The following is a 27081-nucleotide window of genomic DNA, read 5'->3' as shown; positions in this document are numbered from 1 at the left end:
GGCTGCCGCCACTGGCCCAGTCCAGTACTGCTCCAGTGATACTGGTTGCCCGCTGTTCTTGTGTTAATCCTCCTCCATCCTGATAGAACTGGTGCCCCGGCAGCTTCTACACCAGGGGCCCGTTTTACCCTGGGGGCCATATGAGGCATGTGTGTGCGTGTGTTTTTGTATGTGTGTGTGTCTGTTTGTATATGTGTGTATGCATGTGTGTATGTTTTTGTGTGTTTTTGTGTGTGTGTGTGTGTTTCTGTGTGTGTGTTTGTATGCATGTATGTATGTTTTTGTGTGTGTGTGTGTGTGTGTGTCTGTGTGTGAGTTGAAGCTGCCAGTGCTTCCACTCCTCTCTTCTCACTCCTCTTCGACTATATTGCTACGTTTACCTGTGACAGCCAATCAGATCGCTGCGTCCCTCCTACCTGTTCAATCTAGAACAGACGTAAAGCACAGCTGATCACCACTAGGATCCTTCAGGGTCTGTCTGGTGCTCCCACACTCCCCCCTTGACCACTAGACCCTCAGACCAAGGTCCGGGGAGGATGCGGGTCAGGTTGGTGCCTGCAGCACCGGGCCGCCATCTCTGATCATGGTGCAGGTCATGAACCTTCATGTCCATGTGACTTGTTCAGCACCTTGTAACTTTAGTTACTTTCTTTAACAGCAACTTTAACTTCCGAAGTGTTTTTTAAGGTGGAGAGACCCTGCTGGACCTGCTGGACCGGCAGGACCTGCTGGACTGGCAGGACCTGATCTGCTGCTTCCAAGCACACACATGATGGAGACACTTTTAGTTCACAGCAGCCACAAACTCATCACATCTCTTTAATCATCATCAACACGTACAATAGAAGTACAGTGGTGGTTTGTTGTTGGTACATAGTTCTGTACATACTGTTATTCTGTCCATGCAAGAATAAACATGTTGGTAGAAAATAAACTCTCCTGTGGGACAAGCTGGAGGCCGCACACACACCCACACCCACACACACACACACACACACACACACACTGTTCTCCTTAACCACCCTGAGTTGGATCGACTGAATACACTTTGTTATCACAACTGTGTTTCTGTGCTTCAAATCACACCTCATTCCAGACTGCTGACTTGAAGAAATGGAGATGATTGGGATTATTGAGATTATTGTTGAGAAAACAAACAAACATGACATTAAATCAGGAACAAAGGAACATGGAGGAGTGGCTTCTTGTGGCTCAGCCAAAACCAAGTTGTTCACATTCAGAATCACCACTGAGCTGCCTGTCCTCCCCAGGAGAGCCAGCAGGGAGGAGGAGGACCTGCAGGGAGAACCAGGAGGGGTGGGGGGACGCTGGTTCCTGCAGCTGGTTTGATGGCTACGTGACGGTGAGGCGATGCTGTGTAGATGGAGAGGAAGTAGCAATACTTCAGTAAGTGTAGTAGAAGTACTTCACCAAACCTGCAGTCTTATGAAGTACTGATATGTTGTCCGCACTTTCTATGTTCATATAAATTTTGTTTCAGAACATGTGACTCGTAATGTGTGTTGGGGGGGGCTGATGTAGCACAGCCCCCCCCCCCCCCCCAACGGGTCACCTTTACTGTCCTGCTACCTGGTTCTAGCTGGTTCTACCAAGACCAGAACCTCAAATCCTGACTGTCACTGGGACAGAAGACAGAAGGTCTCTGAAGGCCAGAACTTTTTTATGTTATTTTTCAGAGATTTTGTGACTTTGGTTTCCAATAGCAGGCGATCAGAAACGACCTCTGTAACAAGGAGGTGGGCTCGGTCCTGATGAGAGGTGTGACGGGATGGGACGGCGCCATGAAGCCTTACAACCTCCTCCTCCCATGGTTGACGACCATGATGATGATGATGATGATGATGACTTTGATGAAGACAATGATGTCATTTACTTGGGTTGGTCCCATCCCATGTCAAGCTCCACCCCCTTAGAAGGACTTGAGTGACAGAACTGAATGTTTGAGTCAAAGATGTGGAGGTTTGAGGGGAGTCCCGGCTCGCTCGCGTCAGAGCAGCGTGATCAAATCTTCCATTTCCTTCAAAATTCCTACAAACTATTTTTGTATAATTTTTTCGTGGATGATGTCACATTGGCTGGGAGAAGGTTCCACGCTGTTCTTGATTGCTTGTTCCTACAGTTTCCACTCCTCACATTCTTGAAGTTGAAGTCACGTCCCATGATGGACCATCAAAGCAGGAAGACTGTCAGGCGAACTTTCAGCTGCTCGTCACTTCAAATCCAACCAAACCAGAACTTTAGGGACAGGAACTGCAACAGTTGTGACACCACAACTAATGATTCATTCATTCATCCTTCATTCATTCATGGTGCTGTTCTGTTGTCGCTCCATCGCAGTCCTCCGAGTCTCTCGCCCGGTGGGACTCTTGGACGTGAGCCTGGTCTGACATCTGTGTTTACGTCTGCTTCCCAGCACGTATGTGGACGCGCTCGTTGGGTCAGCACATGTAGACCTAACCACCAGCTGCACGGTAAACTTGTGATGGACTCAAACAAGATGGAGGACGTAATTCTGTCCGTGACATCGCCGTGACCTGTCCAGGAATCAGAACATCTGGTTAATGGTGGTGGAGCTGAGAGGTGCTGACAGCTGATTGGTCAGCCGTGTGGTCGGCTGCAGCCTGAGCCTCTCGCCTGCCTCTTCATCCACCTTGATGCTTCTTTAACCACTTTTCTGCATTTTGGTCCAGCAGCACTGTAACCATAGTAACCACAGTACCACCAGCACCAACATCATCAAATGCACTTGACGCGTTTCTCATTGATTATCTGATCCGTCCATTTAAAGATCAGACTCATGTCGCATTTATTGCCTCGTGATTGAGGCCTGAAACAGATCCAGGGGAATCCAGAACCACGTTGATGTCAGAGGTCAGAGGTCAGATTTGGGTCCTGACGGTGTAAACGAGGCCTCAGTGCTTGAATGCTAGTGCTCATCCACTATCACTCATAAACTGGTTTGATGGGGATTTTATTCCTAAAATCTTTCAAAATGTAATTTTATAGCTGTCGGTGCCAGTAAGTCCATATTTGCGGGGATGAGGTGGCGTGGCGGTGTCCCGACCCTCCCATGGTGCTGATCAGGAACCCGAACAGTGCAACATCTGATGGCTGTCTTAATATGTCATGGTTCCACCGGAGGTGGTCAGCTAATGGGCCATGAGACATTCAGACCCGTGACGTGGTTGAACACACGTGTAAGTGCTCATGTCTGACCGTGATGATGAGGGCGTCCTGAGCACGGCGGCAGGGGCAAGTGACAGTGACCTGGTTTGGGACCCAATGATGTAGGAACGATCAGGTCTGGAGTCCAGAGAGGACCTCTGACACAAGACTTGGCTGCTGAGCACAGAGGGGACAGGTTGAGCAGGACACACCTGGGACCTGTAGATCAGTCCGTACCACAGTCCCTCTTCTCTCAGACCTGGTCTACTCTCCCAGTTCCTGACCAGTGATGTCATCACAGACCCCAGCCTCCATTCTGTGTGTGTCATTCAGTTCTTTGGTCTGCCGGTCCTCTAGAGACCCCCTCTCCTCTCCCCAGTGTGCTGTGTTCCAAGTCTAGTGTGGCTGCTACTAACCTGGCGTCCTTCCTCCTATGGGACTGAGGACTCCCCTGGGACAGCTGCCAGGATTCAGGGGCATCTGAAGTTGTGCTGGGGTGGGGCTCCAATGAGCCTGGGCCTGAGGTGGGTCTCCGATCCTTGGATGTGGGCCTGCCCAGGTCTGGGGTGGGGGTCAGAGATGTGTCCTGAGTGGACAGGGCGTCGTCACGGGCTGAACTGAGGAGGAGCTGTGATGAGGACTCTGGTGGACACCCTGAGACTGTGGACTCGCTGTCAGCTGTCTTCGGCCCATCGGGTCTCTGCTTCCCCGTCTCACCTGTCTCCCCCTGAGCTCCAGGGGCCTCCTCTCCTCCAGGGGGGGCTTCAGTGCAGGTGGGGAGGTCTCCTCTGTTGCCCTGTAAACGGATGGGCGACCTTTGTAACACCGCCTTCAGCTCTGGGACAGGACGAGACAAAGAGAGATGGCAAATAAGCTAGACCCGGGACCACCTTACACCTCAGACTAGGCACCACCTTACACCTCAGACCAGGGACCACCTTACAACTCAGACCCGAGACCATCTTACATGTCAGATCCTGGACCATCTTACATCTCAGACCCGGGACCACCTTATGCCTCAGAGCCGGGACCATCTTACACCTTGTGTTTGTGTGTGTGTGTGTGTGTGTGTTTTCTTGTACTTGCTACATAGTGAGGACGACAATACGTATTTAACCACCAGAGTGAGGACATTTTAGCCGGTCCTCACATCTTTAAGGGGCTGTTTGAAGGTCAAGACTTGGTTTTAGGGTCAAGGTTAGAATCAGGTATCCTCTAACCCTAGGGAATGTATTACGTCAGTGAAAGTCCTGAAAACATGTAAGTACAAGGATGTGTGTGTGTGTTTCCATGTGTGTGTGTGTGTGTGTGTGTGTGTGTGTGTGTGTGTGTGTGTGTGTGTGTGTGTGAGACACATCATGATGGGTTAACTTAGTACTGAGCGTTGGCACTGAACAATTGAACATATTTAGTTTTTAATAAAAGTAGTATGAGAATCTTGGTCAATAGTAGTATTAGTAGTAGTAGTAGTAGTAGTAGTAGTAGTGCCTAGGGAGTAGCAACTGTCAGCCCTCCAGGAGTCAGGTGCTGACAGGGGTCCGTAGGAGTCTGTGGGGGTCCGTAGGAGGCTGTAGGGGTCAGACATCTGAAGTTAAATCACAAGGTTCTCACATCTGATCACAAACTGGAATCAGACTGCGATGGCGAGGAGGACCCAGATAGAACCCGTGGCTCTCCACACTAGCCTGCCTGTGCTCAGGTACGAGTGCCACCGTGACATACTGGTGGGTTGCCAGGTCCAGCAGCAGCAGAAGATCTTTAGAGTTGATTCCTTTATGTTCTCTGTGTGTTCGTAGACTGCTGATATCATTTTTTTAAATTGTCTCATTCATTCACGCTGTAGCACCAGTGACTTCTCCCATTTGGTCTATTCAGGCTTCTTTTGGCTCCATACACTCACCTTGTGTCAACACGAGAGTGTCCTCGTGGACGGACTTGGCTCGCCGTTGGACAGACTTCATGTGCTGGCATGGTTTCAGAAGACTCTCTGAGGAAGTGCACATGCATAAATGATTAAAAGTCCCCTTAACACATGAGTTCAGCCACACAAACATGGTATGAATAAATATTTCAGTGCTGGTCTGTCATTGTTTGTGCAGACGAACGATTCTAACAGCCCTGAAACCCTTAAAGCTCCAGCTATTCATCGTCTGAACACAGAGGTTCTAGACTCTACAAATGAACAAATGATTTTCAATTTGCTGTTCCAGCGAGGAAAACCAAGACAGAGTTTGGGAGCAAGAACTCTGCTGACTGGACCAGGACTTTATCAGTTTACTAGAACACGTCCAACACCTTCAGCTTTCACGCAGAGTTAGAAGGTTAGAAACCATCTTCAGTCTAGTAACAATCATAAACCTGAGCCAGAGTGATTTCATTGGTTTGAAATTACTACAAATGAGGCTGAGGTACTTCCATAACAATACACGTTCCTCAATATTGCAGGTTATATTTGAACATGGTGATCTGGAACGCTGCGACGTACCATCGGTCACTGAATGTGCTCTCTCTGAGCGATCAGGTCCACTGGGAACCCTCCAAGGAGGAAGCAGCTCCCTCCTGGAGAACGGAGCCGAGGCTGCACCCTGGGAGCCCTCCTGGCCTCTCGTCTAGCGGGAGTCAGAGGTTGATCAGTCAACTGACCTGAGATCAGCCGACACTCAACAAAACAGCAGGATACAGAGACGTCTCATCATGTGCTCATAAACAGTCCCACACACACATTAGACACAGCAAAGAGCAACAGAAAACACAACAGTAAATAAACAATCAATAAAAATGATGACGAAGAGCAACATTTGTTGTTTGAAATCCAGCAATAAGTCCGTCGACACAGAGCAGCAGCAGAGGAAAGGAAACACACAAAAACATGCAGAAAGGACACGAGTACCAACAGGCAGGGAAAGTCGGGCCTGTGCAAATAGAAAGTCGTAACCTCCAGGTCATAAGCAAGTTCCACGTTGCTGTGGTTAGAATCTAGTCAAGTCGAGTCCCTGCTACAAGTCAAACAAGTCTTGAGTGACGGGTCACAGACTCTGGCGGTCAGTCCTGTTGGGCGGCACCAGTGCAGCTGGAACCTGCTACCAAGTCATGTTGACTGACGTGGCACCGGCCAGTTCAACCACACCCAATCTACTAAGAGCAGAGCTGGAACTCATTTAGTGACTTTGACTTTGTATCGTCCTGGTTCCTCTTCGTCAGCCAGTAAGAAAAGACAGAGAGAGACGTAACACAGAGGAGAACAAATATGACCAAGGCGAGACAACACGGACTGGAGTGTTTCAGCGTGTCAACCCCGCTGCAAACCAGAAGGTCCTGAAAAAACATCTCACCAAAGTTGCATTTTAACGGATCTGAACACAGGAAAGCACAACCGTCACGTTAGAAGCAACCTTTGTGGCCGTCAGTCCAGGGCTGTGGCACCAATGCATGCTGATACCTTAAAGATGGCGTCTCTTACAGAAGCAGATGTTTGTCTTGTAGGAACCTGGAGAACTTCACGGTGCTCAGATGCACAAAGACTGATTTACCATCAAAGACTTTTAAATTAATTCTCCAATTCTCATGACTGACTACTTTTAAATGTGACTGAACAAGTTGCACTAAATAAGCTTCTAGTAGAAGACATTTTGGCTGCAGGCTATCGGTCTAAGGAGGTGGAGGGAGCGGGATGGCGGGCCACGTATGCGTCCTGTCAGCACAGAGCTCATTGAAACGCAGACCAGGATCTGTTTCTACGGTGACACAAACCACATTTCTGTGCCCAAAATCAACTGCACTCAAACTGCAATCAAAAATGTGTCGTAAAATGTAACGAGGGTTCCATTGGCTGAAACCAGATCAAAATGATGCTGCATGTCACCCCCCATCCTGTCTGTCGACCGCCAAACAAAGGAGTCGATGCCAAAAAGGATTATGTGTCATGATATGATATCTGCCACATATTATATGAGGGGTCACAGGTTCCATTCACGTAGTAAAAGTGAGTCTTTGGTCTATGAAGGGTCCAAACTGCCGCTGTCTTCCATGCCGACTTTATTACCTGCGTGGAACTCTGGAATGGACTGTCATCAAGTGGGTGTGGTCTGTGTGGGACTCTGTGGACAGAGCAGTCAGAGGATGGAGCCTCCGGTCCTGCAGCAGCAGCCAGGCTGATGAGCACAGGCTTGGCTGCAACAGCAGGTCTGGGTGGAAGAGGGCCAGTGGGGCGGTCAGGGGGGGCAGGATCTGGGTCAGTCCGGATGGGTTCAAGCGTTCCTGTCAGATGGCGTGGGTCTGCTGAAAACAGAGGGATGAACGATGAGGAATAAAATATAGAAACTATCATCAACATCAGGATGAATCAAGCATGAAGATCAAGATCTTTCTGACTTTGCTATCAGAGATTCTGTGACAGCAGTGGATCCTAAATGCCAGGTCAACAACAGGAAATACACTTCTAGATTTCTACATCTCACATTGCCTTGTTAGCACTGCCGGTCACATTCGTGCTCAGTGTGAACCTTCATACTTCCCTCTTCGCCTGCCTCGCTCACACCTGAAGGCAGTTCAAATATTCTTGACAGCTTCTCTCTCTGACACTCAGCTTGTCGCTGCAGTTTAATCACAAGTAGGATTCATTTAGTACTTCAGCGAGTATTTTAAGCAGCATGACAGTGTGTGAGTGGGAGTGAGTACAAGTACAGAGAAGAAACACCTCATCCACTGGTTCCTAGTAAAAATTAAGCTCTATGCTTAGAATAGAAAACTGAAAACTCAAACCCAGTAATGCCGGTATGGATGTTGAGTCAACACAGGGAATACAGAATGTAAATCATATGAAAACAGCATTTGAGTGTAGTAAAGCCTTGCTAGTTGTGTTTGTGTGTGTGTGTGTGTGTGTGTGTGTGTGTGTGTGTGTGTGTGTGTGCGCGTGTGTTATTAGTATCTTGATAAAACAAAGCAGTGCTAGCAGAGCAGCCTGGATTTCCTCCACATCTGTGTTGTGAAGTTAGTCCCTGGTTCCTGGTGCCTCCACCTTAGCTGCTCTTAATAGTTTGTCATTAATAAGTCCAGTAATCACAGGGGGACCTGGGGAGCATCAAGAATATTCATTATAAAGTCACATTAAACACAGTTTAATGCGACTTGCATGGGGGGCGGCCCGGTGGAGCAGTGGTCCTCCCTGTGGCCCCCATCAAGAAGGTTGTGGGTGGAGCCCCGGCTGCAGCACGGGGTCTTTCTGGGTGAGTCTCCATGTTCTCCCTGTTCCTGCTGGGTTCTCTCTGGTACTCCAGCTTCCTCCACAGTCCAAAGACATCAAGAGGGACCAGGTTAATCCAGACTCTAAATTGACCGTAGGCGTGGCTGGGAGAGCCAATGGTTGTCTGTCTCTATGTGTTGGCCCTGCCATGGACTGGTGACCTGTCCAGGGGGAAGGCTGCTGGGATAGGCAGCCTGGTACCTGCAGCTGATACCTCTAGCTGAGACATTCAGCTTGATCATGTCCCCTAAGAATTTTCTGCTTTGTTGTTTGTTGGTAGTAATTCACCCAGACAGGAAGGTAGATGACATTCGTACCTGATGAAGTGGACATGGTTCTGGGCTTCATGTATGTCGGAGGTCTTTCTGGTTTGTCCAGGATAGCACCTGAGGAACAGGAAGACACTTTAATCTGAGATGTGAATAATCGTGTGAACAATGAGTTCAACTGCGATGAAATCCCACAGATAGGAGAGGCGCTACTGGAGCCAGCAGAGGCTCACGCAGCAGCACACCTTCACCAAAACCTCAGGTGCTACATGGTGCTGCAGTAGGACCGTCTTTGGTCTCTATGAGGACTTCAAGTCCTGCTGAGGCTCGTTTCATACCCAGCAGGAAACAAAACCAGGTCCACACTCACCCTCAGAGTTGGCTTTTCTCAGCTCTTCGTCTTTATTCTACAATAAACACAATGGACAGTGTTAAACTCCAACCACACCCAAACTCCTCACAGGTTGGCTCTTTACTACACGACTGACAGAAACTGATAGAAGTATTCAATAAAAGTAGCGTCCCCAGACACTCAGATCTGTGCGAGTGCAGGGAGAGCTTGAAGACTGAATTCATCTTGTTTTTACCAACAGAATACAAAACTTTATTGAACCAGGTGAGGGTTTTAAAGGCTTAAAATAAAAATATAATTATGAAACCTTCAAGATGGGTTTGAGGAGCCTCTTTCCCTCTCACCGCAGACTTGTTCAGCTAACCAGCCTGGATCAAGGACCAGACTCAGAAGTAGTAGCAGTAGAAGTAGAAGTAGTAGTACTAGTAGCAGTACTAGTAGTAGAAGTAGTAGTAGTAGTAGTACTAGTAGTAGCAGTAGTAGTAGTAGTAGTAGCACTCGTAGAAGCACTAGTAGTAGTAGAAGTAGGAGTAGTAGAAGTAGTAGTACTAGTACTAGTAGGAGAAGTAGTAGTAGTAGACGTAGTAGGAGTAGAAGCAGTAGTCGTAGTAGTATGCCCACACAAGGTTATCCCCTAAACATAATTGCTGATATTTTGTTCCAATGAGTCAAGAATGCTGAGCAGTATAAATATCACTTATAATCCTGCACTGTAGAGTAAAACTACAGCAAGTAGAAAGTGGCTCAGTACACAGAGGTTACTCTAGTAACATGAGCAGCGCTGGTACAAGCACATACAAACCCACCAAGACCAGTAGGGTCCTGCTGCTGATGCCTGAGCCATCATAGTGTCAGTGTGTTAGTATAACCTGTACCTTCTACTGTAGCCCCCCCCCCCCCCCCACACACACACACACACACGGATACCTGGTTGGTCTTGGTGTCAGCAGGCGGGGTTTTGGCCACACCCATTCTGTGCAGCATCACCTGAAGTCTCTGTTCGAAACTTGATGCGCTCTCAGACGTGTGTTTCTGGAAGGAGATTTCAACACGGGCACATACATGTAGAGTCAGTGGTGGACAAAGTCAGAGTCGCAGCTGTGACGTCGCACCAGCAGTAGCACAACGTCTTAGAAATGAATTCCACCGAGGTTAGCCAGCCGCCACTTCCTGCTGGTTCAGACCAGCGCACTCAGCTCTCCACCACACGCTGCACAGACGCGCCGTCGCTCAGCTGCTTCCTGGAGCATCAATTTAGTGATGTCACACTGCTGTGATGTCACTCACCTGATCCTGAGGTTGCTCTCCATCAATATTGTAAGTGACTGATCAGTAACATTCTGATATTCTGGTGGCCAGTGGGGTGTGTGTGTCCTCTCTCAGTGTCAACGAGGTCAACTCACATTCTTAGAACTCAGTTTTAATCCACAAATCAAACCTCTGAAACTATGAGTGACATGTTCAGTTCCTCCAGCTGAGCCATGTTCTGTGTTCTGCTGCTTCAGAACTCTTCAGAGACTAATATTACTGAACAACTATAGAGAACGCAGGAACAGAGAACATCCAGGGACACACACTTTGAGCCAACTACACACTCCTCTGGTCCCCTGGCACCAGCGTCCCCTGGTCTGGTTCGAGTACATGTGGCCCAGTCCACTTCTGAATTAGGGCTGGAGCTGTCAATCACACTCACACCAAAATACATCATGTGATTGGACTGAACTTGATCCGAGACCAAACAAGAGGTGATGCAGAGTGACACGGCCCTGCCCGCAGCACCCCGGGGGTCTTCCATGCACTCGTGGAAGAGAGGCTGCTGTGTGGGAATGTCCCTTCTCGGATGAATAAAGTTTTCAGTTCTGTTTCTACTCTGTTCTTCTGGAAATCTCCAGCATGGGGCTGAACGTTAGAAAGGTTGACGCTGCAAACTGAAACGTCAGAAGAGATTTAAACTAAAAGCTCAGTCTTTTTTTCAGTTTCACATTTTTGAAGCCAATCAACACTTCAAGCTTCTGAAGACGCCCAGTTTGAGTCGTTTCAACCAGTTGTTGCTCATGGACCCAGCCAGCAGAGGTGATAGCTGCCATATCTGCTCCCATGCCAAACAACGTATCACTCCAACTGGGAGGAGCCACTGGTCCGGTCGTCCTGTCTACTTTTTGGGTCACTTCCTGTATAAAATGACACGGCTCTAATATTAACAAACATGCCAATAAATCAGGGAACTTAGAACTGCATTCCTATCTGCACATTTCTGTCATTTAGAACTTCTCTTTAGTTATTTATGATACTGTTCTACTCCTACCACTACTACAACCACTACGACTACTACTACTACTATGTCACACTGACCTTGCTGTGTGCATCCTCCTTGTCTTCAGCCTCTAACCCCGTCAGCAGTATCAGACTCTGGCTCTTGCCCTCTCTCAGTGACCTCTTGGTGACCTTCAGTCTCCTCTCGCCAGTCACTCCCGCCATCATCTCCTTCATCAGCAGACCACTCTGTTCCTGCTTAGTTTGAAGGGAAGTAACAACAGGACTTGCACTGTGGCCTTGCAAGACAGGAAGTGAGGTCACCGCCTCTTCTGGTAGGTTGGAGACCACAGCGGTGGTGAGGTCAGGGGTTTCAGCAATGGCGGGGCAGGAAGGAGTCTCACTGGGAGGCGTCATAGTGGTTAATGTCTTGGCAGGCACCGCATGCTCCCTGGCATCGCCTGCAAGATGGTGGCTGGTGGCTACGGTTCCCTCTGTGGTGGTGGCATCATTAGACATGTTAGCATCCTCCCCTGACCTTGGCCCTCTCTCTCTCTCTCTCTCCATGTCCCTCTCTCTTTCCCTTTCTTTGGCCTCTCGGAGGGGTCGAATGAGGTCTGCAATGGAGGTCCTTTTGACCTTCACCGCCTCTCCTCCTCCTTCTCCCCCTCCGGCCTTGGCAGCTCTCCCAGCTCGAGCCCTCTTGAATGCAAAGAAGTCGCCAAACTTTTTCTTGATATTTTTGGTGGGAAGTGTGGTGGTGGTGGTGGTGGTGTTGGTGGTGGTGGCGGCAGTGGGGAGGAGGGGGACAGAAGAGGAGGTTGGGGGTGTGGAGGATGTAGAGAGGGGTGGGACATCAGTGGGTGTGAGTGATGTGTTAGCTGATGGGACAGAGGGAAGGGTGGCAGTGGTGGTGCACAACATAGTATTGTCAGACGAGGAGGAAAAGGGGGTGGAGGTTGAGGGGGTGGAGCTCTCTGAGGGAGCGGCTTGGGCAGGGTTTGACTCCTCCCACCGGCCTTTTCTGCAGCAGGGAGACAGCAGAAAGAGCAACAAACAAGAAAAGACACTCAATACTACAACTACTGCTACAGGCCTCAAGACACATGCTCAGTTCAGGTTCTCGGTGAGAAAGGTCATGCAAACAGTACACAGAAGTACACAGAAGTACGCAGAAGTGCGCAGAAGTACACAGGGATGTTACCCAGGAGCACAGTTGCCCTGTGAGGACTGAGGCCTGATAGGGTCCAGTTTGTTGATCAGCTCAAAACCAGGAATCTGGACTCTCCAGATTTTGTGACACCTGTGTGTGCTCAGATACTGGTTCCTGTTCACCTTCCACTATTTAAAGCATCGAAAGAATTTCCTCTCATATTTCAATGGTCTAAGCGTACTTACTAGCTACTACTGAAGTTCCAATTCACTGACGAAACTGCTGGTTGTCATCGTTCACCTCAGCCAGAATAATCAGTGTCAGTAATGTAGTTTCCAGTATATCTTGGAAAATGCTATCGCTGAGGGAGAGAGTTGTTGGATAATGCATGAATGCACGTGTAACATATCTAGTATCAGTGGACCCAAGATGAAACATGAAAGTAAAAGTACATGTTACATGTAGGTGACAGCTCTAGGGATGCATGTCACAGAGGAAGGGCATGGACGTCAGCAGCAGAGCCTGAAGAGCCCTCGTGGACAGAGCCGACTCAGACCTGCCACGCCTCAGCAACGTTTCAGCCGCAGGGCAACTCAACGTGCTTTCCATTTAGTGCAAAAAAGAAAATAACAAAACAATACCTTAACACACAATATAAAGACACAACAAGCGGAGGAAATAAAACAGCTAAAACATGAGAAGTGGAAAAAAGACAGAAAGGGAGATAAGAGAAGAACTAAAAATGAAAAAAACAAATATAAAATAGCAAAATGGTGTTACAGTGCAATGCAGAAATAATAACGTGATAAAAGCAGCAGCAAATCTGCACGTCCTCAGTCTTGATTTGAAGGCAGTGACAGTTTTCTGAGAGTTTGTAGTATAGTTGGCGCATAGCAACTAAACGTTGCCTTGCCATGTTTACCTCTGACTCCTGGTACAGGGAGTAGACCTGTCCCAGGTAGTAGACCTGTCCCAGGTGACCTGAGCAGTCTAGACAGTTTGAAGTTCAGTACAAGCTCAAAAATTGATTTTCGCCCTGAACCATTTAGTTCTTTATACACCAGCAGAGTATTTTGAAGTCTGTTCTTTGAGAGACAGGAAGCCCATGGACGACCTGAGACCTGGAGTGATGTGGTCCACTTTCCTGGTGTTATTGAGGGCTCAAACAGCAGATCTGAATCAGCTGCAGCATTACAGTAGTCCAGCCTGCTGAAGATAAACACGTTTCCCCAGATCCTGCTGAGACTCGAGTGTTTCTATCCTTGATATGTTTCTAAAGCGACAGGAGGTCGACTTTGTAATCGTCGTAATGTGGTTGTTCAGTTTGAGGTCTGAGTCCACAACTGAGCCCAGATTCCTGGCTGGATCTGTGGTCTTCAACATTACTGACTGATGCTGAGTGCTGACTTCTAATCACTCCTCTGTGGCCCCCAAAATAATCACCCTAGTTTTGTCTTTATTTAACTGTAGAACAATCTGACAGGACAGTCACTGATTTAGTCAATGCAGGCGCTCCGGCTCTGTGTAGGACCACCATCCCCGTGGTGATTTTGCATTCCATAATCTGACTTTGTGGAAGCATGAAGATGTGAAACAGAAGAGGCCCCAGAATGGAGCCCTGGGGAACTCCACTCAGATTACCTACAGACACAAAGTAGCCCTGTCCTTTAAGAACGGTTCAGACCAGTTGAGATCTGTGCCATCCTGCTGATTTATTTTTTAATGGAACCTGGGAGCATCTTTCATGGTGGAGAAATCCCTGGTTCATTGCATTGGTCCAGTTGTTTTGTAGGTTAGAAAACTTTATTGGTAATTAACTTCTTCCTGTAAACAGTTGTTGGTTTGCTCCTGTGAAGACTGCTAATGGACTCACCTGTGCAAAAATATTGATGCTTCAGCCAAAAAAGTAACAGTTGTGCCTATATTTTTGGTGAGTATACGGTGTATTATAGTAATTAACTTGAAAATATCTCAGAAATGGAGACACATCTTCATGATAGATTTAACACCACTGACACTAACAGTGATTTTTTTCTTACATGATGCTTTAAGGGTGATAAATAAATAAATAAATATAAATATAAATATATATATACATATATATATATATATACACATATGCATATATACATACATATACATATATGTATATATGTGTGTATATATATATTTATATATACACACATATGCATATATACATACATATACATATATGTATATATGTGTGTATATATATAAATATATATACACACATATATACATATATATAAATATATATACACACATATATACATATATGTGTGTATATGTATAAATATATATACACACATATATACATATATGTGTGTATATATATAAATATATATACACACATATATACATATATGTGTGTATATATATAAATATATATACACACATATATATATATATATATATAGATTGATAGACAAACAGATCTAGATATAGATATACACACACATATATACATATCATATATACACATTATATGTGTGTGTGTGTGTGTGTGTGTGTGTGTGCGTGTGTGTGTGTGTGTGTGTAGCTGTACACTAAGCAGAAAGAGGGAGGACGAGGACTCATGAGCATCAGAACCACGGTCCAGGATGAAACATCAAAAATCCAAGAGCCCATCAAGAAGATGGCCCCTCAGGACGACTGCTCAGTGAATGCCTCAGGCAGCTGAGACCTGATGAGAGAGAGGAGGGGGGAGCAAGATGGATGGACAAGCCCCTACTTGGCAGGTACAACCACCAGATTGAGGAAGAGGCTTATATCAAGAAGACCTCCCAATGGCTGGAACACGCTGGACTGAGAGACAGCACAGAGGCACTCATCATGGCAGCACAAGAGCCATGGAGGCCAAGGACTCCCACACCAGACTAGACCCAAGGTGTAAGGATTCTCCTGAGACAGTCTAACACTGGTAGCAGGGTGGAAGACGCTAGCGTAAATAGAGAGACACAACCAAGTGGTGGGGATAGTGTACAGAAACACCTGGACCCACTATGGACTACAAGTACCCAGATCCCAATGGGACATACCAGCAAAAGTGGTTGAGAACAACAGGGCCAAAGTGCTGTGGGACCTCAGCTTACAGACTGGCAACAGCTACTGGTGAACCAACTGGACTCAGTAGTGGTGGACAAACGGCGAAGGAGGGCAGTGGTGATGGATGAGGTGACGCCAGCTGACGCCAACATCAGGAAGAAGGAACATAAGAAGGTTGACAAATACCAGGGGTTGAAAGAACAGCTAGAAGAGATGTGGAAGGTCAAGGCTGACGTGGTCCCAGTGGTGGTAGGAGCACTCAGGGTGGTGACCCCCAAACTGGGAGAGTGGATCCAGCAGGTTCCAAGACCACCATCTGAAACCTCAGTCCAGAAGAGCACAGTCCTGGAAACAGCTAAGATACTGAATAGAACCCTGGAGCTCCCAGGCCTCTGGTAGAGGACCCAGAACCACCCTACAGGGGCAAAGGGACATATTTTGTGTGTGTGTGTGTGTGTGTGTGTGTGTGTGTGTGTGTGTGTGTGTGTGTGTGTGTGTGTGTGTGTGTTCCACTCACAGTGCATAGTCAGGAATGATTTTTTTGGTGAAGAACTCTTCCACTCCTTCATCCACGCGGCCCATCCTCTCACTGGCCTCATTCTCGGATTTTGATTCTGACTCCTGCAGCAAAGGACACAATACATAATATCACATATCATATTACATTTTATATGATATATTACACCACATATTATACTACATATACGGCCACCCAATAGGAAGGAGACCCTGTCTCTCTCTGGCCTGCTGGCTGTTTCTCATATGTCTGTGTCACTGTACTCCATCACCCCGCTGCTATGTTGGAGCTCTCTGATAATGTTGAAGCATCGTTCACATGGTGAAGGGTTCGGCAGTGTTGGCTAAATTATATCACATGACCCCACCACAAACTCTGGACATACTCTCTGAAGAATGTGTGACAAACTCATTTTCAATGATGCTCTATGATGAAATCCGAACCTGAGCTGTGGAAGTATTATTGTGTGTTCCAGCTAATGTGTATGTGTGTATTTACTCCACATGGTTCAAGAACACCTCCCTGTGTGCTCGCCTGCTCCAGGTCGCAGGTTTGATGATGAAAGAACATTTCACTACCTGTTGAGTTAACAACTGCCTGCTGGAAACAAGGTGACACTGCCGACCTCTTGTTGCATCACATAAAACCTGACATCACATTTTTGAAACTGGAGTATTTTTGAGGGCAGCAGGGTGGAGCAGTGGTCCTCCCTGTGGCCCCCATCAAGAGGGTTGTGGGTGGAGCCCCGGCTGCAGCACGGGGTCTTTCTGGGTGAGTCTCCATGTTCTCCCTGTTCCTGCTGGGTTCTCTCTGGTACTCCAGCTTCCTCCACAGTCCAAAGACATCAAGAGGGACCAGGTTAATCCAGACTCTAAATTGACCGTAGGCGTGGCTGGGAGAGCCAATGGTTGTCTGTCTCTATGTGTTGGCCCTGCCATGGACTGGTGACCTGTCCAGGGGGAAGGCTGCTGGGATAGGCTCCACCCCCACCACCCTCAACAGGAGGAGAGGGGGAACATGGAGGGAGGGATGAAGGTGGATGGATGGATGATGGATGGATGATGGATGGTGGATGGATGGAGGATGGTGGATGGATGGTGGATGGATGGAGGATGGTGGATGGATGATGGATGGATGATGGATGGATGATGGATGGTGGATGGATGGAGGATGGTGGATGGATGATGGATGGATGGATGAAGGGATGGATGAATGGATGGATGGAAGGATGAATGGATGGATGATGGATGGATGGATGAAGGGATGGATGGATGGAAGGATGGATGATGGATGGTGGATGGATGATGGATGGATGATAGATGATGGATAGATGGATGATGGATGATAGATGGATGATGGATGATGGATGGATGATGGATGGATGATGGATGGATGGATGATAGATGATGGATGGATGATGGATGGTGGATGGATGATGGATGGATGATGGATGGATGATGGATGGATGATAGATGGATGATGGATGATAGATGGATGATGGATGATGGATGGATGATGGATGGATGATGGATGATGAAAATTGTAGAGTGAAGCAGAAAATGCAGCAACAAAACAGACGGCTCCACTTCCATCTTCGAGTAAATCCAGAAAATCGGAAGCTCCATTTTGCAACATTTTGTCTTCTCATTGTTTGCCTTCACAGCTATAAAACTGCTGCATATCCATGTTACCAGCCCACGGGTGGCGTGGATGTAGCAGCAGATACATGTTCATATTTAACTCCATCCCTCCACACTTCACCTTCTTACTGAGGCACACAAAGACAGGCAGTGAATACTATCAGTACTGGTTACACAGGTAATTCACAAATATCACTGGACAGTACCCAGCAACACGTGTTCCAGCTTGCATGTGTCCACGTCTGGCCTTCACCAGGCTTGTTCACAGTGTGTTTGAACACACACACACACACACACACACACACACACACACACACACACACACACACAGCCATGTGCCACTGTGTCAAGGTGTCTATGTGTGTGTGCATGCCTTCAGTGAATGTGTTCACATGTTGCTGTGTTCAGTGTAGCGATTTGTCCTCATCTATAACTTTACTGCTAGCAATGCTGGAACGCTGTTCAGTCCCCAGACTGAAGCGATGACGTCCAAACCCCAGAAACTAGACGCTGTACCTGTGAGGCACCAGAGACAAAGTCCTCATCCTCTCCTACTGGGACCAGTCTGGATCATTGGTTAATCATTGGTTAATCTTTGGTTGAGCATCGGTTGATCATTGGTTGATCATTTGTCAATCACTGGTTGAGTTTTGATTCATCTTTGTTTGAGCACTGGTTAATCATTGGTTGTTCACTGTTCAGTCATTGGTTAATCATTGGTTAATCATTGGTTGTTCACTGTTCAGTCATTGGTTAATCATTGGTTAATCATTGGATGTTCACTGTTCAGTCATTGGTTAATCATTGGTTAATCATTGGTTGTTCACTGTTCAGTCATTGGTTAATCATTGGTTGAGCAACGGTTCATCATTGGCTAATCATTGGTTAGCACTGGTTGATCACTGGTCAACCATTGGTTAATCATTGGTCGATCATTGGTTGATCACTGGTCAATCATTGGTCAACCATTGGTTGATCATTGGTTAATCATTGGTTAATTATTGGTTGATCACTGGTCAATCATTGGTTGAGCAATGGTCAATCATTGGTTAATCATTAGTTAATCATCATTCACTAGGTGATCATTAGACGATGATCCCTGATCGATCACTGGCTGATCTCCCCTTTCCAGCGAAGGCTCCAGAGACATTAACTCAGGACACATGTATTGAAAACAACATGATTTGCCAGATTCTGACGGCTGCTTCAGCTCCGTACCGGGGGCAGCAACACGTTTCCAGCTGCAGGAGCATCAGTGAGGGCAGCTCCTCTGCTGCGGCGCCACGCCATCTTGGTCCAGTAGAGATCCAGCAGAGGTCCAGATCTTCAGACTTTCTGTCCGTGGGACCTCAGAAGTGTTCCTTGCCTCCACATCTCAGTCTCAGGCTGGTTTTTCCATGACACAGACCTCTGACTCGACTATTAGACATTCACAGTAACTGAAGGGAATTCAAAGTACAAGCGACCAGTGGCGATCCGAAAATACTTATCATTTGAAACTTAACAATAAAGGCAACCCAGTAGAATGCATAAGAGGAAGAAACCGCTTGTCTGATGTTCACAGGTGAGTGGAAGATGATGATGATGAGGTTGAACAAGCCGTCTTCATCATTTACCAAAATGAGAAAAAATTGGAAACAAAAAGTTCCAGTTCTTCTCAGTTGCACATCCTCACCTACATGATGAAGGTTCTCACAGACCTGCTGGGAGGGCACAAATGATCAACCAATGGTCAAACAATGATTAACCAAGGATCAACTAGTGATCAACCAATGGTTAACCAATGGTCAACCAATGATCCACCAACGATTAACCAATGATCAACCAACGGTCAAACAATGATTAACCAAGGATCAACTAGTGATCAACCAATGGTTAACCAATGGTCAAACAATGATCAAACAATGATTAACCAAGGATCAACTAGTGATCAACCAATGGTTAACCAATGGTCAACCAATGATCCACCAATGATTAACCAATGATCAACCAATGATCAAACAATGATTAACCAAGGATCAACTAGTGATCAACCAATGGTTAACCAATGGTCAACCAATGATCAAACAATGATTAACCAAGGATCAACTAGTGATCAACCAATGGTTAACCAATGGTCAACCAATGATGAACCAATGATCCACCAATGATTAACCAATGATCAACCAATAGTCAAACAATGATTAACCAAGGATCAACTAGTGATCAACCAAGTCACTGCTAACAGTGACACACTTACTGACAAGTGACTGTTAAAAGTGCAGGTAGCAGAGGCTATGCTAACTGTGTTCTTGATATTGAAGTGATACGCGAAAGTGAGGGTGTGAATCTTGTTGTGTGTCTTGTAATCGGTCTCTCACATCAGAATCTGATAATTATTGATCTGAATTTACTTTGTATACATGCATATTGGAAAATGTAATATGTGCCTTATGTTTAAATGTACAGAGTAATATGACATACATACATGTACCTACACACAAGAGGAGAGCAGGAACTAAAGATTACTTGGCATGAATCTATCTGTGCATATATTAATAATGACGATAAGTAACTAATGATCATATGCTGTATATCAGTGGTTCTCCAACTTCTGTCACTGATGAACCCCCTTTGTAATATTTTTTGTCAAGTACCCCCCTGACATGCGCAGAACATTTTTGGTAGAAAATAAAGAGGTGCAGTGCCGTGTCATCAGAGTCTGATTTATTACAGTTAAACAACTGGTATCAATCATCTGCTAGCTTTGGCTCATTTCTCCCCCCAGAAAACCACAGTGCCTTGGGTGCCTACTTTTGGTACTTCGTCAGCTCTGGTTTCACCTTCTTTTTCACTTGTTTCTCTGTATGTTCAGCAGCATCGCTGCACTTTAGCCACATCTCGTTACAGCGCGTCGTCATGGTAACGGCAGGTTATTGACAAGTGATGCTGGATCAATGGGTCAAACTAACTTGGTTTGGGAGAGGCCGTTTTTTTAAGGATATTCAAATTGAATACTAAATATAGAATTCAGTGTATGAACATACATTTGTATTTTATCAAACTTTTTATGATATAATTGTTTCTCAAGACTTTATTATTAGGATTACTGCTTTTTTAAAAATACATATATTTTTGTAAAGCTTCACGTACCCCTGAGTACCTCCACGTACCCCCAGGGGTACACGTACCCACATTTGAGAACCAGTGCTCTATATGGACAGATGAATGATGAAAACAAGTGTTGCAATGTTGTTCATGACATGTTTGTCATGTTGAGGATCATGCAAGAATGTACAAAAGCGACTAAGACTGTCAAAGACGAACCTCGGAGGAGAGAGAATCGCGGTGAGCTGAGCTTTACTGGGGCACCAGATGTGCCGTTGACTCACCGGAGCTGACGGTGGAACTTCTGTTCAAGTGAGAACAGCACCAGAAAACCTCTGTGGAAATCTAACAGCAGCAAAGATTCTCTCCTTGTGACAGAATCAACTCTGTCTTTTTATGAATTCAACAGTAGGAGCTATTAAAACGATGGACTGACAGAAGTAGGACTGGAGTGTGCTGGTTACCATCAGCGTGACAGGCAGGGATGGAACCACCTCACTCAGTCGGTTGATGTGGAGGAACCAACATCACACGTCTGCTGACATTGACGGGAACCAATAATAAATCTTTGAAAAAACAATGACACGAGGCCGGCAGAGAGGAAGACACTCTCTCATTAATTTGAGAACATGAATAATTGAGTTAGCATGACCAGGAGACAGAGACAGAGACAGAGAAATAGACGTCCAAGGGAACACCACTCCCAGACAGAAGGACAGATGGATGGAAGAATAGCAGTGCTCCCTCTTGTCATTCCTCCTTCTTTTTATCGCTCACATCCATTTCATGTTTTTCTCAGCGTGACTTCCTCTCTGGTCCTGCATCCCTCCGACCTCCTCAAGTCCTCCCTCCGTCCTTCCACCTCTCCTTCCCTCCAACCTCATCTTTCCATTACTCGTTCTTCATGTCTGTGGTTCATTTACGTCCTTGATTAAATCATTTTGTAAGCACATGAAATGTGTGTGAATGCATATGTTGAAGCCTAGTTTCAGCACCATATATGTGTGTGTGTGTGTGTGTGTGTCTGTTGACACAAATGCACTGTGTGTGTGGTGATTTTGAATGTGTGTGTTCTTACCTGAGGCCTGCAGGACGGAGGTTGTGTGTATGTGCGTCGTGGCCGTGGTCTGGAGGCGGTGTAGTGCCTCAGTGTCTGTCCCTGGGTGGGTAGAGCCTCCATGGGAGAAGTGAGGTATCCAGAGCTGGGGAGGGGTCCTAGGCTGGGGCCACAACCGGGAAAGGGAGCTGTGGTCTGGTAAGCCTCCGCGGCTTGTAGCCTCCGAGTAAATGATGGAGTAACTGAGAGGAAGACTGGAGGAGGAGGAATTAACGATGCTCCTCTCTCTCCTGATATTGCTGCTGCAACATCCACTGCCAGCACCTCCCCCTCCCTCGCTTCTGTCCCGAGGGGTGGGGGTAGGCAATGGGGGGAGGGGAGGGGCTTGAGACTGTGAATGACAAGGAGGTTGCTGTCAGCAACTAGCCACTCCCTCCTCCATCCCCTCCACCGTATCATCCATGCTCTCGCTCTCTCTCTCTCCTCACAGATGAGAGGGGAGGAGATGATGGAGGCAGCAGAGGAGGAAAAGATGCAGAGAGCAGGTTTGACTGTGGGATGGATGTTTATGTAGGGCAGTGGCAGAGAATGGAGGGAGTAGAAGAGAGCAGAACAGAGGGGAAATCAGTTAAAAGATGAGGAGGAGGAGAGCAGCGATGACACCTCCTGCACACACACACCCACACACACAATGACACACCAGACAAATACATTCCAGTTACGCCTCCACATTCCAGTCATTTGAAGGCAAATTCACAGATTCATTGTAAAATATGGAGCATATTGTTGTCCTCTGGACCTGTCAGAGACCAAACCACTGACCCGATGTTTGGGTTTGTTGGCCCAATTCTCACCCTGAAAGAGTGATGTTCCTCTCCTCCATCTTCTCCCCGTCTCATCTCTCCCATGGTGGAGTCACTGGTGTGAGAGTAAGCAGGCCATGCTCCAGTTGGCCTCACCACAGCCGCGCCACGGCACCCCACGACCCCACCCCCCCCACACACAAACACACACCCGTAGACCTGATGGTGAGGCTTCCTACGGACACCAGTCCTCTTCATTTCTGCCCTCTCGTCATTTCAGTTTTTACGTTGTACCAAAATACCAAATTCAGCCATTATTTCAGTTTGACTCATCCTGCGAAAATTGAGGATTTCAATTGAAATGCAGGGATTTTACTTTGAAATCAAATAACCTATCTTTTTTTTTTTTTAAATAAATGCACATTTCTGAACCAAACAGGCTGAGGTGCACGAACCCGTCCGGTTGCAGAATCTCAGTTTGAACAGGAGGTTGTTTTTTACTTCTTTGAATTCTTCCATCTGAGTGGAGAAATACAGCCAGGAATGAAGGCTTGGAGACGTTCGGAGGAGAAAACCGTCAGGATTCACTGCTGAAAGAAGCCAAACCTCCATCACCTGATCAGCAGGGGGCACCACTGCACTGCTGGCAGAAAACTGCATATCAGGTCCGAAAAATTCCATCCATCATCCCTCCATCCATCCATCATCCATCCCTCCATGTTCCTCCTCTCCTCCTGTTGAGGGTGGTGGGGGTGGAGCCTATCCCAGCAGCCTTCCCCCTGGACAAGTCACCAGTCCATGGCAGGGCCAACACATAGAGACAGACAACCATTGGCTCTCCCAGCCACACCTACGGTCAATTTAGAGTCTGGATTAACCTGGTCCCCTCTTGATGTCTTTGGACTGTGGAGGAAGCTGGAGTACCAGAGAGAACCCAGCAGGAACAGGGAGAACATGGAGACTCACCCAGAAAGACCCCGTGCTGCAGCCGGGGCTCCACCCACAACCTTCTTGCTGGGGGGCCACAGGGAGGACCACTGCTCCACCCACAACCTTCTTGCTGGGGGCCACAGTGAGGACCACTGCTCCACCGGGCCGCCTTATCCAAAAATACCCTTTTCTCTAAAATGTGTTTGATCAAACCACCGATCATGAAAGTGTTAAAAAGAATGGAACCTTCAGGGGAACATTCGTCATGAATACAGAAGCTTTGATCTTTCCTCTGATATGTTCAGATTTGTCATCATCATAAAATGAAATATTCTGGGTTCTTGAAACTGAAAATGTAAAAAATATTCAAGCTGCAAGCAGCGTTGTGAGGGCCTGAGCCCTTGCCTGAACCCCAGGGTGTCCTGGTCCAGGGTGGAGGCCTTGTAGTTGAGGAGTTAGAAGCCTGAGTCTGATCAGAGAGTGAGAGCAGAGCTGAGAGCTGGCCCTTTAAGAACCCCTCCCCCACTGCTCTGTCTTTGATCTGTGCTAGAGTGAGAGCAGAGCTGAGAGCTGGCCCTTTAAGAACCCCTCCCCACTGCTCTGTCTCTGATCTGTGCTAGAGTGAGAGCAGAGCTGAGAGCTGGCCCTTTAAGAACCCCTCCCCCACTGCTCTGTCTTTGATCTGTGCTAGAGTGAGAGCAGAGCTGAGAGCTGGCCCTTTAAGAACCCCTCCCCCACTGCTCTGTCTCTGATCTGTGCTAGAGTGAGAGCAGAGCTGAGAGCTGGCCCTTTAAGAACCCCTCCCCACTGCTCTGTCTCTGATCTGTGCTAGAGTGAGAGCAGAGCTGAGAGCTGGCCCTTTAAGAACCCCTCCCCACTGCTCTGTCTCTGATCTGTGCTAGAGTGGAGAGCAGAGCTGAGAGCTGGCCCTTTAAGAACCCCTCCCCACTGCTCTGTCTCTGATCTGTGCTAGAGTGAGAGCAGAGCTGAGAGCTGGCCCTTTAAGAACCCCTCCCCACTGCTCTGTCTTTGATCTGTGCTAGAGTGAGAGCAGAGCTGAGAGCTGGCCCTTTAAGAACCCCTCCCCACTGTTCTGTCTTTGATCTGTGCTAGAGTGAGAGCAGAGCTGAGAGCTGGCCCTTTAAGAACCCCTCCCCACTGTTCTGTCTTTGATCTGTGCTAGAGTGAGAGCAGAGCTGAGAGCTGGCCCTTTAAGAACCCCTCCCCCACTGCTCTGTCTTTGATCTGTGCTAGAGTGGAGAGAGAGGAGGAGCACCAGGACTGGAGTGGGACAAGAGGAAGAAGTCGGCATACGCTGGTCCAGAGGGACACAGAACACCATGTTCTTGGAGGGGTTTTTGTCAGGAATGCAGTGGTGTGGTTGGTAGAGCTGTGGGATGGATGGTGTAGACGTGAGAAGCGTTTGTTTGACAGTATGAACCTGAGAGGACACCGTCTCCCCGTAGGCTTCCATTGGAAGGTGAAACGTGTCTCCCCCACTTTGACGGCTTGTAAAATCCAAACCCAGTAATTCATATAAAAACTTTTAGCAACTTTTAATCAGCACAGTTGGGAGAGTAAAGTGTGAAAGTGTGGAAGCGATAGCATTAATGCCCTAGGAGGGGAGAGATTTTGTTGGGGAATGAAAAAAAGTCCTCATTTTGACAGTTTTGTCCAATTTGTGGACATTCTGTTGTAGATAGGTGAGGGGTCAGAGTGTAGGAATTGTTGGTCTTGATGAGACGAGTCCAACGGTGTTGGTCCCATGTTTGTGGGACATTCCTGGGAGGAGTTATAGTGCTGCAAATTATTCCAAATTATCTTTTAGTTGTGTGGCTCCCTAGGTGGCGCTATAGACTTTTGTGGTGTTTTTGTTTTAGATTAGTGAATGTTTCGCCAGACTGGACAACTGTGGTGAATTACAGTGAATTTCATGCATGTCCAGGGGTGAAATTAGATGATGCTCATATTGGGCGCTCATTGACAGCAAGAACAGTCCAGGACCAGGTTTTGAATGGTGTGGATGTGAAAACAGCTCCAGGCCGTCTGGCCCAGCTGCCTCATGGGTGTTGGGGGGGGGGGGGGGCTGGGACACTGGTTCGTGGGTGTTTGTAGTGTTTTTAGTGCTGCTGATGTGTTGTTCTGCTGAGTGCCTCTGGGCTCAGGCCCTGATAAAAGTGTGACTTTATCATCAGGGTCTGAGCCTGAAGGTACTGAAGACCCGATTATGTTTCAAGTTCTTACTGCACTGATGGAGTTAACCAGAAGACCTGAGAGTCCAAGAGGGCGACTCATGGGCCCTGAGGGGGAAACAGATCCACTGCCATCATGGCCTCCCTTGTCTGCATGGTTAGCATAGCCTCTGCTACCTGCATGGTTGCCTGCACAGTTAGCATAGCCTCTGCTACCTGCATGGTTGCCTGCACAGTTAGCATAGCCTCTGCTACCTGCATGGTTGCCTGCACAATTAGCATAGCCTCTGCTACCTGCATGGTTGCCTGCACAGTTAGCATAGCCTCTGCTACCTGCATGGTTGCCTGCACAGTTAGCATAGCCTCTGCTACCTGCATGGTTGTCTGCACAGTTAGCATAGCCTCTGCTACCTGCATGGTTGCCTGCACAGTTAGCATAGCCTCTGCTACCTGCATGGTTGCCTGCACAATTAGCATAGCCTCTGCTACCTGCATGGTTGCCTGCACAGTTAGCATAGCCTCTGCTACCTGCATGGTTGCCTGCACAGTTAGCATAGCCAGCACTACCAGCTCTGATTTGGACCAGCCATCTGTTGGTGTAGCTGGTATGAGAGTCACAAAGGTCTGGAACATTCTGACAAGCATCCTGCTTTCTGCTTCACCTGCTGCCAGCTTCAGCACCAAGGAACCAATGGCGGTATGATGTTAGGGTAAAAACTCCTTCCAGACCCACAATTTTGGTACGCAGCTGACAACAACAATGATAAAACAAATGCGACTAAATCCATGAGAAGGTAATAGTTCAAACCAGGAGACCAGTTGGAGGTTCTCTCCAATACGATCAGAGGCTGTGAGAACACGGAACCCAACCCAGCCTGCAGCTCAGGTTGTCCATCATCATGTGGCCCTGCGATGGACTGGCAACCTATCGAGGCTGATGACAGCAGGGATGGGTTCCAGCCCCACAGCCCAGTTCCAGTACCTGAAGACCAGTGATGTCAGAGCTGGAGGGGCAACAGCACCATCTACTGGTGGAAAGGAGGAGATACTCCCTACTGGAGGGCTGCACAGAGGGTAAACACTTTCACAGAAGAGTTCCGTTACTACACTGAACACAACAACCAGCTCTGAGATTCAGAGATGCTGGAGTGGAAGTGGCTCAGTTCTAGGACTCCTGAGTCTCTGGGGCCAGAATCAGGGTCCGTGATCCCCAACGGACAACAGCAGGTGGAACAGACGGAGTGTGTGTGTGTGTGTGTGTGTGTGTGTGTGTGTATGTGTGTGTTGATGTCTGAATGGATGGTTCTGTGTTTGAGTTCCCTTCAGTTTTTCCT

At 47.4% G+C, this 27081-nt stretch overlaps 1 protein-coding gene and 1 pseudogene across 5 annotated transcripts; one reads left to right on the top strand and one right to left on the bottom strand.

Annotated features, from left to right (window-relative positions):
* Positions 1-809: 809 nt before the first annotated feature.
* On the bottom strand, positions 810-22776 carry LOC147258120 (uncharacterized). 5 transcript variants are annotated; one of them, XM_086208011.1, is made up of 12 exons: positions 22677-22776; positions 21844-22213; positions 16039-16142; positions 11402-12326; positions 9977-10081; positions 9068-9104; positions 8746-8814; positions 7229-7464; positions 5672-5795; positions 5087-5173; positions 3603-4023; positions 810-1374 (listed from the first exon to the last, which is right to left on the bottom strand). In XM_086208011.1, exons 1-12 carry the CDS (start codon positions 22703-22705, stop codon positions 810-812), a joined length of 3072 nt encoding a protein of 1023 aa, XP_086064137.1. In that variant the 5' UTR covers positions 22706-22776. The 5 variants fall into 5 exon arrangements, with proteins under 5 accessions (XP_086064137.1, XP_086064136.1, XP_086064135.1 ...); XM_086208010.1 differs by having other exon boundaries at positions 7229-7461; positions 21844-22745; XM_086208009.1 differs by having other exon boundaries at positions 21844-22743.
* On the top strand, positions 15192-15920 carry LOC147258121 (uncharacterized; annotated as a pseudogene).
* Positions 22777-27081: the final 4305 nt, after the last annotated feature.

The sequence above is a fragment of the Aulostomus chinensis genome, chromosome 7 (assembly GCF_037954235.1).
Source record: "Aulostomus chinensis isolate RoL2024-O1b breed Wild chromosome 7, RoL_Achi_v1.0, whole genome shotgun sequence".
Taxonomy (NCBI): Eukaryota; Metazoa; Chordata; class Actinopteri; order Syngnathiformes; family Aulostomidae; genus Aulostomus; species Aulostomus chinensis.
This window is presented reverse-complemented; position numbering and strand designations above follow the sequence as displayed.

Coding starts and splice junctions, on each gene's coding strand:
- LOC147258120 (XM_086208009.1), bottom strand. CDS start 22,281: ATGATACGGTGGAGGGGATGGAGGAGGGAGTGGCTAGTTGCTGACAGC. Junction 5,174..5,671: donor AGCACATTCAGTGACCGATG/GTACGTCGCAGC, acceptor GCACTTCCTCAG/AGAGTCTTCTGAAACCATGC. Junction 4,024..5,086: donor CACTCTCGTGTTGACACAAG/GTGAGTGTATGG, acceptor GTCCTGTCCCAG/AGCTGAAGGCGGTGTTACAA.